Here is an 18,245-nt window from a genome sequence, read left to right on the forward strand (position 1 = left end):
GGGGGGGGGTCTTGATCCCTCTGATGAAACACACAGAAGTGCTAACACATCAACATATATAGTACATGCCAGTTGATGATAGTATTGAAAATATTGCACATCATCTCATTCTGTAAAGTCAGACTTCTGTCATCCAGGTTCAAAGCTATAATGATCTACACATATCGCTATTAAAAGAACTATCGTTGTTTTTGCAGGGTATTCACAATTTTCTCAACTTTCTGTTTGGACTTCCTCCACAGTTTCCAGCCCATCTGGATCTTTTCGCTGGGCAACATAGTGCATAACATATAACAGGGAGGAACCAAGCTGCAAAAAAGTTCCCAGAAAAACACCTGTGTTTTTGTGCTGGGTGGTCTTTCCCGGGTGTAGGCGGGGTTTGGACTGAGATTTGCTAATGACAGGGGAGGAGGCTGTTCTCATCTGTAAGCCTGCCAGCAACATATGCACATCAAAGAATACATGGTCTTAGGGTTAAATAAGCACTTAAACAAATAAATGACAGATGAGTTGATCAATACCCCTCCCATATCTGTCCATTGAATATGAACATACAGCTGCGTGTTAGATTAGCCCAGCATAAACTAAAAAAAAAGCGTAAAAAAAACAAAATTAATCTACCAAAGCCTCTAAAATTGACCAATTACAACGTTATATATATTTTTTAAGCCGTAAAAAAGCTTGTGTGTAAAGAACGTCAGGTAGTGGTAACTGTGATAACCGTTAACAGTACAAATATGGGAGTGGTACTAATCTTTTCATCTAATTCTCAGCAAGAAAAAGTGTATTTCCCAAAATGTTGAACTACTTTTTAATATATGATTAAGTTTTTTGTATGTTTCAATGTTACCATACTGTCTAATGTCATTAAATAGATACAAGAAAACATCAGTGAGCGGTTAGACTGTCACAAGAGTCACAACAAACACGATTGGCATAAGATACAGACAAAGGCAGTGAACACTGTAATGAATAATATTGGTGTTTATGTGTTTAAGATCATTTTCATTACCTCGGTCCGGTGAGTGTAGGAGTGTAGCAGAGGAGTAGGAGAGGCGCTTGGTAATAACAGGGTCAATGTGTTTGGATAAATTCATAGTGGAAACTGACCGCCTGTCAGCATCTAGAAACGAAGAAAAACATGATAAAAGCAAATTGATGAGACATTGAACAGGTGGACAGAGAATGGGGGAAGAAAGAGAGAGCTGGAGCTAGCGATCTCTCTTTGAAGGGTTACTCTAGTCTATTCTGGTTAAATTTAGGGTTAGATGTGAATAAACTACCAACATGTTGCTAAAGGGGGAAACATATTAGAAAATGAATTAGTGCTAAATGGGTCTTAAGTAATCTAAAAATGGAGCTATAATGGTTTGAATGACTGTGTCTTGGGATATAATCGAGTTAAAAACTGGATCGCTACATGCAAATAAAACAACAAACACTAATCCTGCCATTCACATTGGCCTACATTTGCACTAATGCCGGTGCTATAGCGGTGCTGTACGGTTACGGTGCTAGAGCCAGCGGTCTAACACTGGCCGGCTAACTGACACAGTGCTTTAATATTCACATTGGGAGGTCACTCCGTATCTGCGGCAGAGACTGAAAGCACTCTGCATGTGCTCCAGTCCAGCAAGGTCGAGTGGATAGAGGAAAGCCGACTCGACAAAACCTGGACCAGGAGGGGAAAGGACAATGGCAGAGAAACAAAGAGCAGAGAGGAGGTAGAGGGAGACCCGAGAGCGAGGGTAAGAGAGAGAGTGAAGAGTGAGAGAGGGGTTGAGTTTGAGAATAAGGGAGTGAGAGAGCGAAAGAGAGAGAGGGAGGGAGGGGCAGAGCAGGGTGTGAGTCAGCAGTAACAACAGAGGGCAGGGGATCTGCAAAGTTCAAATATACACACGGCAGAACAATACTGACACGCAGAGGCAGGCAGACATATTTACACAAGAGACACACTGTCGGGCATCAGGGAGAAGAGATCTCAAAAGTATTCAATAAACCTGCAAGCACTGATACCGTTAGTGTTGTGAGTTCCTGCAGGTACTGTGTGTAGTGTGATGTGTCAAAGTACCGGCGGGCGTGCTGGGAGTGTTTGTCTTCAGCGGACCTCCCCAAGACCACCGGTTGGGCTTCTGTCTGGTTCTCTGGCTCCTGTCCACCGCCCGACGGATCACCGCCTCATGACGAGCCTTCAGTCACGAAAACAACAATACAATAGTGTTAAAAAACAACAACACCCCAACATGCAAATACTGGAACAATGTTTGCTGTGAATGGACACTTGTGGCGTGTTATGTTTGACCTACGACCATGAAGTGTGTTTAGGGCACACACACACCAGTTGTACAAGTACCTGGCAGATACAATCTAAAGCGTGATTGCGCACCAGACTCATAACGAAAGCAAAACCACCCGCTTTATCTAAAACTTGTCCTGGGAATTTTATAGTCTCTTGACTCATCAGTGTCACAACGTTCATTAAATCAATAACCTAATTAAAGCCTGAACTCACTGTAGAGTGATTCACTAACTACTGAACAGGACACCTGCAACTCCTTTAATGTGACATTATACATATATAGACATTGATGGCTCCAAAACATTTCAGTCTAAAAAACAGACACTATTGTATGTTTGCGTGACTGACAGAAGGCCTCAGCTTGTCTAGTTCAGCCTTGGTGATTCTCACGTGCTCTTCTTAACTCATCTCCAGCCACGACTTTTATTTGTATTCTAAAGCTCCAATAACTTCTGAAATTAAACCCAAATCAAAACATCCTGTCAGAAATCTATGGGTGACAGTGGGTGACACACTAAGTCTATGTTTCCCCACGGTCTATGTTATGGTGCGTTAGTAAAAAACTAGAAATAAGTTACGGTTAGGAGATAGGAGTTGGTAGTGAAGTTCAAACTCCAAAACACTAAAGAGGGAAGGGGCATAGAGTGTGTAAATGGTTCACTAAAATCTGATATTTATTAGCCTGTCCATGAGGAGTATGTTGCAGTTCTAGAGGAGGTGTGCATGCAGGTGTGTTCAGGTGAAGAGCAGCGGATCGGAAAGCACAGGACCACGTGTGTCAGACCTGGTCTTCGTCCAGTTTCTGCCGTCGCTTCTCCTCCACGGCAGCCCGCCTCTTGTCCTCCTTTACTCTCTGCTCCTCCAGCCTTCTCCTCCTCTCCTCCACATGCCTCTCATAGTGCAGCCTGGCCCGCTCCTCGCGTGCCTGCCACTCGGCCTCCTTGATGGCTGAGGAACGCACAAACACATAGTCGGTTGATGATTTGATGCACATGCATTAGTGTGTTCATATTTGCTGAAATGCTAAAAAAATAAAAGAAAACAACATGGACAAGCACGCACGCACGCACGCACGCACGCACGCACGCACGCACGCACGCACGCACGCACGCACAGGCTTATAGCAGCAGTGTGATGGGTCAGCTGTAGATCATGTGACGAGGCTTTAGCTCTCAACACAAAGCAAATCCCTCTGCCCCTCAGCTGGGGCCAGAGGTATGCCCACTGCACAACACTATGAACACAAACACACTTCAGTAATACAAAACATACACCGCCACCGACTTCCTCGAACCCATCTGTCGTGGTATGTCCCTCACACACTCGTACAAAATCACACATTCAAAACACAAGCCTCCCTAAACCCTTTACCATGGCCTGACCCATTATGTAACATTCATGCCATGGCAACAGGGGGTGCCTGGCTTCAGCCTCGTCTTTATGTAACACCAAGAGAAACGGGCCCTTCACCACAGCACCAACCGAGTTCAGGGAGGATATGTTGCAGGGAAAGACCAAAAAAGAAAGTGAGGGATGCATTAAAAGCCTCCCGCACACTAATGTACAGTCTACACACAAACACACACACAGTTGAAGGATACACACCGTTCTGTTTCTCACGCTCCCCCCGGCGCTCGCGGGCTAACCTCTGTCTCTCGTCGATCTTGTTGAAGAGCAACGAGTCTGCAATGCAAACGACTGTTAAACAGCGGATTTAACAACCGTACAACTGGGGGTGAAAGAAAGTGCTTCTTTGTATGCCAGTATGACTTACCTGTTTTGGTGGCAGCATTGTTATTGGGGCTGGTGGTGGTGCGAGTTGGGGTGGGGCCGGGGGTAGGGGTCAAGGTGGGAGTGTAGGTCTGCCCGGAGCCCGAGGAGCCGGGATGGGTGGCTGAAGACGATCGGCCATCGTCCGATATGTACTGGGAGTAAGACGCTGGAGAGAAAGACAAACCAGACAAGTGTCAACAACAAAAACATGGCAAGACAGAGACACCAAGAGAGAAAACAAGAGACAGAGAGAGATACCAAGATCATTTTACATTAGGTAGATCCATCACAGACAATGGATAGGTCCTGTAGTGTTTCCATAACAGCTGTTAACCACACAACAATATTAGACATACAGAGCCTGGGAGTGGCCATGGACAAAAAAAGATGTAAATCAACGCCACAATATATTAATTTGTGTGCACAAGATAAGACAGCACAACGGACCAGTCTTTCTCCCCCAGGCATTAAGTATAGTGCACCTGCTTCAAGTACATCCACAGGCGGTAGCCATGAAGATCCCCAGGGCCGTCCAATCGACCAACTATTAAGTCGATAGCAACCTCCAAGACAGCATATTTTACGACGATATAATCCACGAGCTTTCAATATCCTCGTTAATTGCCTTTTACGAACAATAATCCCTCGCATTGCAAGTGTTGTCAACATGTCCCCAAGCTAAAGTCCATCCAGAGACATCTGCAACCAAGGACAAGTGCATAAAGAAGGTGGCGGCGGGAATGAATGACTTGGAATGTTTTAATTAATGTCGTGCTCACAAATTATTAAAGAAATGTGGGGACAATTTATTTACCAGCCATGACATCATGTGTCAGGTATTGTTCTCACCTTGTGAGTCTGTGTGTGTGTGTGTGTGTGTGTGTGTGCCATCATGGTAAGAGGTGTGGTCACCAACTGCAGCAGGAGCTACTACAGAAGCATCTTTCAGTACTTTGCCAGTTGTTTACATTTCTGTCTGTAGACAGATTTAGTCACCGTGATAGCGTCACAACGGCGCGAGACGTAATCAAACATATAGTGCTGCCTCTATTAGACTCTGAAGCTCGGTTTTTGGCAACATTTACAGTAGAACGTCTGCACTGTAGCCTGACAGGAAACAAAACGGGGTAGAACAAAACTGTGCTCCCTGCGTTCTCAAATGTTCCCCGTTTGTTGCAGTGTTCCCACTCAGCTCGGAGCCGGGCTATTGACTAATGACACACACCATCGGGCTCAGGGTGACTCAGCACTTTCAGGTCAGCCTCCTAGACACAGACACAGAGCCTAACATGGGCCTTATTGTGCACAAACAGATAAGCCTGTCCCAAATGTTACCCAACATGTACACACCTTTGTGATTTGGGGTTAAAAAAAAGCTGGCTCAAATAGTCAAGGATGCAAAGACAAACAGTGTTAAGGTGGCAACTAATTAACTTGAAGAATTGAACACTGTATGCAGAGATACTGTGGGTGTGCAAAGTAATTGCCGCCAAGTCCACAGAGACCAATCTGTCCCAGAAAGTTGGAGCTTAAATTAAACCAGTCGTCCTGACCCAGACTCCACTGACTCTATACCTGAAATAGCACAAGCTGAACGCACTAATCTTACTCTTCTCTACACATGCTTTCTTTATCTCTTCACTTCAGTGACTTGTTAGTTCAGTGGGGTAATTAATTATGCCGGAGGAAGAGAAGAGCAAAGTACAAGTTTCATATCCACTGCTACAAGTTGAACACGCTCAAGTACACTTTGCATTTAAATGTAACAACGTCAATTTAAACTGCATCCTCCTTTTTTCATAATGCAATGCTTCCGCGGATGTATGACCAGACTAGTCTGTGTGATACCTATGCAATTAAGATAATAATGTGGCAACTGTATGCCACAAAAGGTAATCAGGCATGGACTGTTATCCACGTACTGCTACACTTTATGGTTTATGGTCTGGCATGTTGCAGACACCGTTATAGATCTAAACTGCCATTGCCGTCTCCACCCTAACTCATTGAGGTATTTTGCAGTAAGGACACGCTGGACAAAGACGTAAGGTCATAGCTGCAGAAGTATTGCATTTCGCAGTCTACGGGACCTCCACGGAGGTGTGTACACAAGTATTAACAGGTCTACCCTGCCTCTGGTGCAGCACTATTGAAACTGGTTGATAATGGCTATTGTGGCAGGAAAGGCTGGGCCCGGCCAGGTTACAATAATGTCTCGTCAATGAATGTATTCTTTCCCCTGAAGTAATTTCCTTTGAGCAAATGATTAGCTCATTGAGAGTGGAGTACAATGTCCTGCAGCCAAATACTACACTGGAAGGACCGTACGCAACTTCCACCAAGAGGTCACATGAACATAAATGTGCTTCAGAAAGCCATAAAAGAGCTCTTTCTGTTTGAGGAAGTTAACTTCTAGTGACTGATGAAGTAGTCCGTCTGACAAGCTGAGTGGGACACGACACAATAAGCCAGTGGAGACTAAGTCTAAGAGCAGAACCGCTTTCCTCAATCCGACAGTTTGAACTGAACACTTCACTGAAAAGTGGTGGGAACGCTCTGAACCACACTAATAACAAATTATTCTCTACCTTACAAATTGTGGCCCAGAAAAAACCAATAAGGGAACAACAACACTGACCGGCCAAAAGGAAGAAAAGAAACCGAGTTCCATTTACAATAAATAATAATTGTCTATTCAAAGCATATAACCCTGTTATTACAACAGTAGAACGCATGCATCTCACGTTGAAATGATTCATGATTGATCAATATCATCTATAATAAACTCACTCCCACAGGGAAAATTAGGATCTCTACAGTAGGAAGAAGTAATATGATGCATAAAGAGAAACTGTGCTTACAAATGACTAACAAAGAGGAATAACAATGAAAACAGGTGTTTATTAAAGCATAAATAGAGTACAGCAGGTGTGCATGACATAATGTGGCTAATATTTTACCAGTGGAATTTGAATAACAGACAGATGGCCACTTGTTTTTTAGTATTTGCAAATATGGCACACATGTGATAAAGCTGTTAATGGATGTTGGTTGATTGATGTCATGTCAAAGCTGTGCATGTTTGCATGTGTATGTGTGTGTGTGTGAGATGCAACTCCAGTTCTGAAAGTATACACATGAACATATAATACATAACAAAAAACACGAGTGTGAGTCAACCTAAAATACACTCCGTCATCTCGCTGACTCTAAAGCCAGTCCAGCTTTGCTCCACATACACTGTATGCACTGTGTTAGACGGAAGAAAACAAGGCAGCAGTCTCACTTTGACTGAACTTAAAAAAAATAAAACACAACTGTCCCGTTGCTGACAGACCGCAGTGTGCGTGTGTTCATTCCCTGCCCTCCACCTTGTTCAACCTGTGCCGAATTTATCAATGAAGCAGAAGTCCTTGGATCGAATCGCAAGTCTTTACCTGGAGTTTGGTGCATGATTCCAGGGGTGCCAATGCCGGGATGTGACATGTTGAACCCCTAGCTAGCGCCCCCCTCTCCTACTAGTCAGATCGGAGGGCCAGAAACAACAGTCCTACTTCCTGTAAACATCCCACACGGTGGAAGATAAGCTCAGATCCAAAGTCCATGGTGCAGTGAGCAGGACGGAGGAAAAAGCAAAAAGAAGAAATTCCAAATGTCCGAAAAAGGGACCACCAAAAGATCTTTTTCAAAATAAAAAGGGAAAGCAGGAAGGGAGAAAGAGAGAGAGAGAGAGAGGGGGTCAGCTTTGGTCGGTGACACCGTTATTGAGAGCCGACTGACTGCCAGACTCTCCAACCCCCATCCTTTTGTCCATGTGTGTGTGTGTTTATGCGTGTGTGTGTAAAAGAGACAGAGAGTGAGACATAGGGAGAGTGTGACTGTTTAATCTGCCCCTCTCTCCCTTAGTGCTGGACTGTGTGTGTGTGTGTGTGTGTGTGTGTGTGTGTGTGTGTGTGTGTGTGTGTGTGGAGACGCTCCCCACCCCCAATCTATCTGCCTTCATTGGCAGTCAGATTAAATGGTCAGAGCTAGCGATTAATGCTGGGCGGTCCAGGCCAGTGGGGAGCAGGCGAGCATGCTGCGTAGCTCCAGCTTCCCCTGCAACCTGAGAGGATTAGCCCGCTGCTAATGCTAAGCTAGTCGCTAAGCTCCGGCCAACAGGGAGGCAAAGTGGGCGGGAGTCCTCCTCTCTAGCCCCAGGACAGGCCCGTCAGGCCTGGATCACAGGTGCCTTCAGAGGAGCGTGCTGCTGCATTAGTTGCACATGGCAGGTAACAGGTTTCAGCTCAGATGACAGGAGGTATGTCTAGAGTCACTCATTGTGCTTTTGACAACACGTTGGACAAAAAGGGCCGTGAATACGCTTTTTTTATTTATTGTTTTAATGCTATCAGAAACTGGTCGTTGGTTGATTTGTTTACAGTTGGCATCCAAATTGCTATGAGATGTCATGTCAGAGATTAAGAATCACTGAAGAGCACTCAACCAACCAAAGCGCACGTCAACCAATGTCGATCAAAACTCCATCAACTCCAACTGAACACTGAAGGACAAGCCATGCTTTTACACCTCCACAACACATAAAAAGTCCATATTCTTCTTTTTATGTAGAGGAGTAATAAAGGCTGCACTCTTCTTGGTAAATTAAAAGGTCCGCTAAGGTTGAACACACACATAAATGTATGTTGACGAGTTAGCCATGCGTCGTACTTACACTTGGCACCATTGGAATGAAGACAGTATCACGGCATGACTTAGCAGTTACCTGTGACTTTTCTTTGAGATCATGCTCACTGCACAATCATCTCTTCCTTTCCAACCCTCTCTTGTCTGTTCTCCTCTATTATTCATGGTTTAAGTGAGATGCACATGCTCGCTTCAAGAGAGAACTGCAAAACCCTTAGTATGAGAATCATGTCTTACAATTAAAGGAAATGCACTTGTTTAGAAATCCCATCAACTTTTTGTTTTGTCTTGTTCTTTTTATACCATATAGCAGTTGCAGAGACAACTACTTTAGTTCCTTGGAGTCAGGTCTAGCTTCATAAATTATATCATAAACATCATAAATAAATAATTGAATCATAAAAACTCCATCTTTAACTGACATTAATATTTGATCACCTTCCTGTCTCCACGAGTCAGAACAAACCCTTCCTCAATCAATCTGTTATACAAGTTCTCCTTTTAAAAAGAACAAAGAAATGGATGAATGGACATTAAATACAAATAAAATGAAATAAAACTAAACAGGTGCTCCATTGCATCACAATAGTGCATCTGCAAACCTCACTGCTGACTTAACCATACTCCTTCACAGTATACCACGTTATTGGTTTTAAGGGCAGCAGCATGGTGCAGATTCAGTCTGTAATACTACAATACCCATAAAACCCGGCCCATAACCTTTTCCAGTCTAGTTCACAACTAATTCTTCAGACCTTAATCCCAAATCAGACAAAAATGGGTTACTGAAACCAACGGTCCCTGGAAATACGACACAACAGCAGGTCTCGTCCTCACTGAATGAAAACCTATGAAGTGGATGAATGAATCAACAACAAAGCAAAACTTTTGCTCTCAGATATTTGAAGCTCTCGACTCCAAAAGACACAACCAGAACATCAGTAAAAAGTTTTGCACATTTCTACCTGCTGTGACACATGCTGTCCTGCTGACTGACCGCTCTGCCTACTGATGCATTAAAACCACATACACGTGTGAAGTAGACTGCACCTTCACTCTCATCTGCTGCCCTTGTGTTGACACAATCTTGCCTTGTCAGCTGGTTTCCCCCCCCCACACACACACACACACACACACTTCTCATCAGCCACCTGTCTCTAGATAACTGAGAATGATGGGTTAAGAGGACTTTTCCTCTGAAAGATTGAACAGCACACACACACACACACACACACACACACACACACACACACACGATTAACGTTCTTTTATTAAATACACACGTGCACTTGCGTTAAATGCTCCACAACTTCAATGTCTTTTTTCAGTCAGTCTACTCCTGTGCTTCTCCAGATACTGGTCGCATCTTTCTTTGCCTTGGCAGCCTCTCTGTCCCAGATGTGAAAGCACTCACTCGCACACTATTTAGTTGTTTAAATGAAGCTCAATGTGTACAAAGTACCAGAGCATGCACATCCATCTTGCTCCTCCACTTAACACCCCTGTCAGTTTCCCCTCTATCCTTTTCCTCCATACCTCTCGTCTTCCTCCTGCAAGCATCTCTCCGTCTCTGTCCTTCCTCTTCCTCTGTGATGGTGAAGAGTGCCGGGATGGCTGAACGGCTGCCTCCCTTCCTCAGCTTCCACTTGCCCCGCGAGCACCCACCTCCACCTCCACCTCCTCCTTTACTGTCTGGCATCGCCTGCCCTGTTGCTAACCCTCGAGCCACTGGCTAACTCACCGTGCCCCTGCCCATCCCACCCTGCAGTGGCGGGTGGGGGTGGGTGGGTGGGGTGGGGGTGGGGGGGCAGGTCAGTGGTGAATGCAAGAAGATGGTGGGGGACGGGGTCACACCGAAAAGCCCTCTTCGCAGTGAAGACGTAGATAACTAACAGCTAATGCTAACAGCTAACTCCTCTGGCTGTGCATTGCTGCTCTGTGTCCGAGACAGCAGAAGGAAGAGAGGAGGAGGACACATCAGAGAGAGATGGAGGATATGAAATGAAATGTGACAGACGAGAGAAAAACAGGTAAAGACGGCTAAAGGACAAACGTTTGGAGAGATGAAGAGCTTGAAAGAGAGACAAACCGAGCTGCCCACTGTGCCGTGTATATATATATATACTGCCTATGATGACAGTGCCAGGCAGAGACACAGCGAAAGAGACAGAGAGTGCGACAGAATCTGAGGATGAGCTCTTGTAGTCTGGCTTAGAAAAAAAAAAAGACTTAATCCACAAGACCGGCTCGGTCGAAAGCTGGAAAGATTGAAATTCTCTTGACTCCCTCACTCCTCAAGAGATGCTGCTGCTGCTGTCACTACTGTTGCTGCTGCTGTCACTACTGTTACTGCAGCCCCCTTTTCCCCCTCCTTGCTGGGCCTATTCTGTAAACGCAAACTTGTCAGAGGAATCACATCACAGAGGCACTGACTGTGTACACACACACACTCTGGCCCACAGATACACGGGTAACAGAGTGCAGCAGGGCCTTTAAAATATTCAGTGCAAATCAAGCAGTGGAAGGTGAGCCGGTACCGGTAAAGAGTTTCCCTGACAACCGCAGCACATGGACCAATGATGAGGTGGCAGAGTGGAAGCGAGAGAGCAGAGGACAGGCACACTTTAGTGTCTCTCTCACTCACACACACACACACACACACACACACACACACACACACACACACACACACACACACACACCAAAGCAAATAATGCAGTGCTGGAGCTGCCTGGAAGGGCTGTGCTCTTAGAGCACATGGTATATGACCCCGCCCCCATTCTCCACTGAAAGAGCCATCAACTATTTGAAATACCAGGGTCTTACAATAAATATGCAAATCTATTCTTTTCATGTCCTGCTGGCTCTTTACAGGAACAGGAGGACACAGAGGTAAGATATATGCAGATGAACAGATATATCTGAGCAGCATCAACAGATACCAAGTTATGCTTCAGTTCATACACTGACAATATTCTGGATATGAAAGGGTGAGAAATAAAGAGGGTAAAGAGAGAAGATCTGCTGAGCATTTGAACCTGTCAGACACACACAGTATGGCAGGTGCCATGGAAGGGAGGGAGATAATAATAATAATAATAATAATAATAATAATAATAATAGGCCCATGATAAAGATATTGCAGGCCACATGATTGGAGGCTTGTCCAATAACAGTGCAAACATCAGCCTGAACAGCCATTATAGTAGCAGGCTGAGCTCACATCTACCAAGGCAAATACACACGGAGATCAAACAACCAGCATGACAGCTTGAAATCTTTCTAAAAAAAAAAATACTGTGGCTCAAGACAGCAAGGCGACAAAATGATTAGACACGACCACTGATACCCACGGAGACAGAGTGCAAGTAAGTCCCACCCACTCCGGAGGGGCAAACAATTCATCGCTCTCCATTGACTTTGTATTGTGTGAAGGAGCCTCCTTGTCACTTTCTTAGTATTTATTAAAGAACACATCCAATTCACATTTCCAAGCATCTGCCGTAGAATATAAAAGACATTCAGGGCAAGACTTGCTGCCTCATCTCCTTCGGGTGCACAATGCTGTACGACCACACATTCACGAAAGAGCAATCTGATCTTTGTCCCTGCAGGATAGAGTAATGCTGTAATCCTATCCTGAGACTTAAACCGGAGAGGCTGGGCTGCACACCCTCCTCACACCTATTGAATATGTGTGAGAGAGACACACCAACACGGGATTAGAGCAAATATTTTGACTGCCGTATAAACGGATACATTTGGCAACGCACAGATATAAGATTATTGTTGCATTTAATTCAAAGATGAACAGCTAATTTAGTTGGCAGGGAATGTCAGCTGATAAAGAAAGAGATATTGAAACTGGTCTTGCCACTTAGTGAGACAAAATAAACAAAGCATTTTTGCGCAGGCATGTTATGGGGCAACTATTGGATGGCACAAATTAGAAAATTAAAAAAAAATAATCCCGTAGGACACAGTCACAACATTATAAAGAGCTTCACTGTTATGGTCAAAGGTGGTCGAACGGCTCACAGCATCATGGTTCGCTGATTAAACAGTTTGAAGCCAACAAGGTGAAAAGCTGAGGTTTAGAAATGGTTGAGTAAAAACGTAATATTGTAAACTCCTTATTCGCGCACAGTGAAGTCACAGCGAGATACATCTGGGACAGCAGAGCTTATCACAGAGTCCTCAATAGGTGTCGTAGACTTAACTCAGTCAAATAAACAATAAAAGAATGCGCCCACTTGATACACTCAACGACACACCCACTTAACATATAACATCTGTATTAAGGTTGCTAGTGAATGAAGATGAGGCTGGATAAGTAGTTCAGGATGTGAACACACTGTTGCACTGCTCCAACAACATCCCAATCAGTGACGTCACAGCAGGTGTTTTGCCATTAGCAGCTAATTGAAAACACCTGTTGTGCGTCATTACTAATTGAGAAATGGCCAGAACTGAAATAATACAAATATTACTTAAATGCTCTGCCCTTTTTTGATTCAGTATTGAACTACAATAAGGGGATTATCCACAGTATTCTTCTTTCTTTGATTCTGGCGACATCGCTGGCGACACGTGGCCATTGCTTTGATGATTTGCCCTGAAGAGAAAATGATTTAGACTGACAGCAGCTCACACACTGTCAAACACACCACTATTTTGTTTTGGCTTTTAGGTTTTTATGTAACATTTATTTCACCACGCAAAGAGAAAGTGTGATTCAAAAATGACATACTGCCCGACAACACAGAACAGGAGCTAAAGAAAACAAAAACCGCACTTCATTGCAGCTCATTTTCAGTCCTAACATTGATACAAAAACGACACCATGAAATAACAGTTTATTGGGTCACGTCCGGTTAACTGGTGTTGTAGAAAAGTTCGAGGTATTAACACGACAAACAAACCCTCTGCTCGGTTCCATTAATTCACCTGTCACGTCAACTGGAGGCGCTTTACGCACGACTTGACAAAATGTCAGCAACAGGTGTCCGACAGCGCAGGAGGAGCTCAAGACGTCTTTCAACAAACGACAACAGGTGCAACTGAAAATGTTGTAGTTTAGAGAACAGCTCGTGTTTATTAAACGTCAGACAACCGGTTGGGTGAGTCGGTTTCGTAGTTAATCCCACTCCCGTGACCGACCGGCTCAGAGTCTCTTCTGGAGTTTCAGCGTTTCAAACGTCGACAAAATCAACAGAAGCCGGTTCAGCTGAGCAGTGCGTGGTACTTTAAATATCAGATCGTCCTTTTTTTAAATAAAAAGAAGCTTTAAAAAAACTTTTCCGTCTGTAGGAACTCACCTTGGGACTCTGGAGGAGATGCGTCGCTGCCATCCTGGTCCGCCATTTCTCCTGACGTCAGCTGAGAGGGATCAGCTCCAGGAACCCGAGAGGACCTGCTGCGATGATGTCGAGACGGGCCGGGCACCCTCCCACGGACAGGTGGGGGGGGGGGGACCCAGGCTAACACCTTCTGGTGTGTTTACAGCACAGAATAAACTTTTCGCACACTATTAGTATCAATCATCAGACATTATCAGACATTTGCGTAATTCTGCACCTTCATAAACCAATAAATCTCACCTGTTGTGTTCGTGCCTAATCCACTTAGAAATTAAATATTTAGTGATTTTATGTCTGGATAATGATATTTGTACTTCTTGTACAATGACTGCTTGATAAACATGATAGGACAAGGTACACTGTTCAAGTGCAACATGGTCTCAGGTCTGTCTGAAGTATAATGCTGACATCCAGTGGCAATGCGAGTACAACAGAACGTCTTACCAATGCTGTGATCTTTTGACCTGTATGTTTGGTGTCTGTACAAGTTTAGCAAAGTGGTCAGTCATACTTAGTCACCTTTTTGACATGTATTTATTTGTTATATAATAATTAATGGTGTTTTCGATAACTCTTGCTAATTTTACCTTAAGTCAGGTTGAATTTGGGTGGAGCACAGATGTTACTAATATCATTACGTATCGCTCCGTTTTATTCAAGTGTCCCAGTAAGCCATGACAGTGTGACACTGAGCCCAGCATGCACAATACCAATACCAGGGCCCAAGCAGTTGCTTTGAATTTAACCATCATTAATTGTATCATATACACCTGTGCTTTTCATACTGTGACCTACCAGAACATCCTCTGTGAAAAAGCCCTATAATATGGGTATAAATAGTGCCGTCCTACCAGGTGCAGCAAAGTGAACATGTCGCTTTGCTGCACAATATGTGACAACACCTGTGTGTGCTGATTATGGGTGTGTAGCACATTATCTTATATATCTCCAGATAAAGTTGTGCTCTGTGACAGCTCTTACTGGTTTGTTTTTTAATGGCTTTCAGTGATTTTTTTAAATATTATGTGGCTTAACAAGTCGGATAATTTTTTTTCAACCCAAAAAGGAAAACTTTATCTTTCAAGTTGTATGACAAATTCAAACACACCTGATGTGGAGCTAGGATGGTTTTTCGCTGGACAGCAATTTTTAGAAGAATTTTATAGCAATGGTTTGAACTAGCAAACAGTTCAACGTATGGCTATTGTTGTACATGACCAGCAGAGGGAGCCCTCTTCTTAAATGTATAATGTTTGACTCATCAAAACTACACTCAATCCCATTATAGGGATTCAATGCCGTTCTCATTAGGTTTCATTGATGCATCAATAAGATGTTTAAATCACAAGATTCAGCAGAGCTATTAAAACAAGTATTGTCTAATACCCAGAATATTTATGCATGAATAACAGTAGCTTTGATTTATCACATTACCACAGATTTATCAATTCACCAAACATCAAAGTCTGGCCTCAATGAATAACAGTGCATAGAAATATATATAAAGGCTGTTTCACCTCACAGTCACCCTTTAACCCACAAAGAAGCATTTCAATTAAACAAAATGAGATTTGAGACTAAAATAAACCAGACCAGTGCTATTTGAGCAAGGATTCGCTGCTCCCTGCTGGATGTATGCTAATCTCCGCTCATATCGTTGCTATTTGCCAGACTGTGCAGGTTTGATTCCCTCCCTCTCTTGGACCCCCAGTAAAACGGCTATTGATTGGTGCAGGGACAACCAAAACCATGGCAACCAGCTGCTTGGCAATTCCTCTGATGGAGGAGGTGGAGGGAGGAGGTTTTGGCCTAGAATAAGTGCATCTCTGGACCTGACAGGGTCGGAAAAGGAAAGGATGGGAAAATGCTGATTGCAAACAGGGGACTGCACCTTTTCAGCTCTTTTGCAGTCATATTTATACTCATTAACTTAGATTTGATCCTAGCCCCTTATTTACTTAATTTTCAGAGAAAACCCCCTCAAGGCAAAACTACCCCCTGCTCCTCTTTAGCGTCTGTTTTTCTGTTTTTGTTGTGTCAGAAGCCAGGAGGGTGAGTACAGGGTTCAGTCAGTGCGGGGTGGTTAAGCCTGAAGTGGCGTTCAAGGTCACATGTGCATGATGAAAGTCTCCCCAAACTGCCTGTAATTGGTTCCCAAGGAACAGGCATCCTAAAGATTCTCCCTACACAGGCATCGATCCCCTCAATGAAAAGAATATACACACGAGTCTCTGCATGGCATCGAGTATTTACTTTCTGATCTGAAGTGAGAGAGATTTTGTGTGTTTGCTTGACTAAATGAGTGCAAGATTCCGAGGGAATGGATGTCAGACGTTTCAACTTTGGGATGCTGATCCTCTGGTGGATTAATGCTCCGGGCTCCTCATGGAAGATCAGCTCAGGGTCGAGCAGATCGAGGAACCAATTTTTGAGGACAAGCGGCCTCTCCTTGCTCCTCGCTGATTTTATTTGGATAAATTTGTGTGCTTACCTGTTTGTGTGTGCGCCTGCACAGGACCCACAGCGTGGGCCAGCAAACATCAGAGCGGAGATCAGATACGTTTCTAGATGAAGCAGGCGATCTAGAGGGATGTGGTATTGAAGCCCCCTAAAATCCTTTTCTATAACATCAACATACCCATGACTAAATAAGCAACGATCAAAGTTTAAGTCTTGGAAAAATATTTAAGGCTTTATTTAAGAGTTTAATGTTTAAGAACTCAAGCCAATCTGCTTCATTAGGACTGTATTGTGGTTTGATTGGTTCAAAAAATTCCTAAAGCCTTTTTTTATTTTCAAATGAGCCCAGACAAAACATAAACACACAAATCTCTAATGTGACATAACCAAAATTCTGTGAATTTTGAGTGTCACGTAAAATCAAAGCTTCTGTATTGTAATTCGTATAACTATTTGTTTTTAAAACCGTAATTATGAGGTGCTGAGCAAGTGAAGAAAATCTAAGAGATAATGAGATAAACAATGTATAGACTGCAAAAATGAATTTCAAACCAGCTTGCAGAGACATGCCGCTGTGTTAACGATAACAAAATACAAATAAACAGATGTAGCGGTGATAACACTTTAGCAACAGATATTGTATTATGGATACATCATCACGACTCCCATTGTGTTTTCCCATTTGATTTTTTATTCATTAAGGTTTGCAGATTATCTCATCATGGTAAATCCACACGTACTCTGGCAATTAATAATGAAGCACATTGCTATGCAGGTTTAATTGCTGCCGTCGAGTAACCCACATACTCTATCACTGCTGCCTTTTCACAGCAGAGACAAAAGCAGATTAACTATTAATTGTTATTGCACCACGCAGTACTTCTTCACTCCTGTGTTTTTTATCTTACATCTTGTCCTTTTAAAACTGACTCCACCTGCCTCTCCGTCGCTGTCCTTACGTGTGCCTCTGCCGCCCTGTCTCTTTATCCTCGTGGTACCTTTCATGCAGCAGACAGACGGGACCATGTCTCCATAGCAACTCGCAACTTTTTTTCGTTGTTTTGACAATTGAGACCGTTCACTTTAAGCCTCACTTTTTATTTTTGTGATCAACAAAACAAAGGAAACCAGCAAATCACAGGATTCAGGATGCTTTAACTTGTCTGTTTTTTTTTTCTTGATGAAACAATTGTGTACGTATGGATCAAATAAGACCATGCAACGCCCCGAGCATGTCGTCTGTGTTGTTGTGTTAGTATAATAGCCTCTGTCTCTACATAATTCACTAGAAACAGATGGCATAATAGAGAATGATCTGAACTCGCCCCCTGCAGATAGACAGATCCCCACCAGCACTCCCCCCATGTTGTCTAAATAGACTTGCCCTGCCTTGAGCACACACTTGTACACACACACACATACTCAGCTGCACAGGGCATGCTGTATCCAGGAATGAGGCCCTTTACATCGGACCAATCTAATCCCACTGCATATGCACAGAAAGGGCCAATCACAAGAAAGAAAACAAACCTCAAAAACAAGTAGTCCATACACAAACAGGCCAGCAGACATATGGCTATGTGAACCAAGTAAATAGCGCTATTAATTCTAAATCCCTGCCATTAATCCCTCGGGTGGTCGCAGTGTTATTGTCTACACTGCAGTGT

The 18,245-nt window shown here is 43.6% G+C and overlaps 1 protein-coding gene across 2 annotated transcripts in view; it reads right to left on the reverse strand.

Annotated features, from left to right (window-relative positions):
* The window catches only part of map7b (microtubule-associated protein 7b), a 19,865-nt gene extending 6,576 nt beyond the window's left edge, over nucleotides 1-13,289 (reverse strand). The window contains exons 1-8 of one of the 2 annotated variants that reach the window (XM_031870411.1): nucleotides 10,295-13,288; nucleotides 4,074-4,238; nucleotides 3,905-3,997; nucleotides 3,084-3,247; nucleotides 2,072-2,189; nucleotides 1,571-1,672; nucleotides 1,013-1,123; nucleotides 336-431 (exon numbers count right to left, since the gene is read on the reverse strand). In XM_031870411.1, coding sequence (XP_031726271.1) covers nucleotides 336-431; nucleotides 1,013-1,123; nucleotides 1,571-1,672; nucleotides 2,072-2,189; nucleotides 3,084-3,247; nucleotides 3,905-3,997; nucleotides 4,074-4,238; nucleotides 10,295-10,457 — 1,012 coding nt within the window. In that variant the 5' untranslated portion in view covers nucleotides 10,458-13,288. Of the gene's footprint in view, nucleotides 1-335; nucleotides 432-1,012; nucleotides 1,124-1,570; nucleotides 1,673-2,071; nucleotides 2,190-3,083; nucleotides 3,248-3,904; nucleotides 3,998-4,073; nucleotides 4,239-10,294 lie in introns of both variants that reach the window. The other variant, XM_031870410.1, reaches the window with a different exon arrangement.
* Nucleotides 13,290-18,245: the final 4,956 nt, after the last annotated feature.

This window comes from Anarrhichthys ocellatus, unplaced genomic scaffold (genome assembly GCF_004355925.1).
Source record: "Anarrhichthys ocellatus isolate YVR2014 unplaced genomic scaffold, GSC_Weel_1.0 scaffold52, whole genome shotgun sequence".
Lineage (NCBI taxonomy): Eukaryota > Metazoa > Chordata > Actinopteri > Perciformes > Anarhichadidae > Anarrhichthys > Anarrhichthys ocellatus.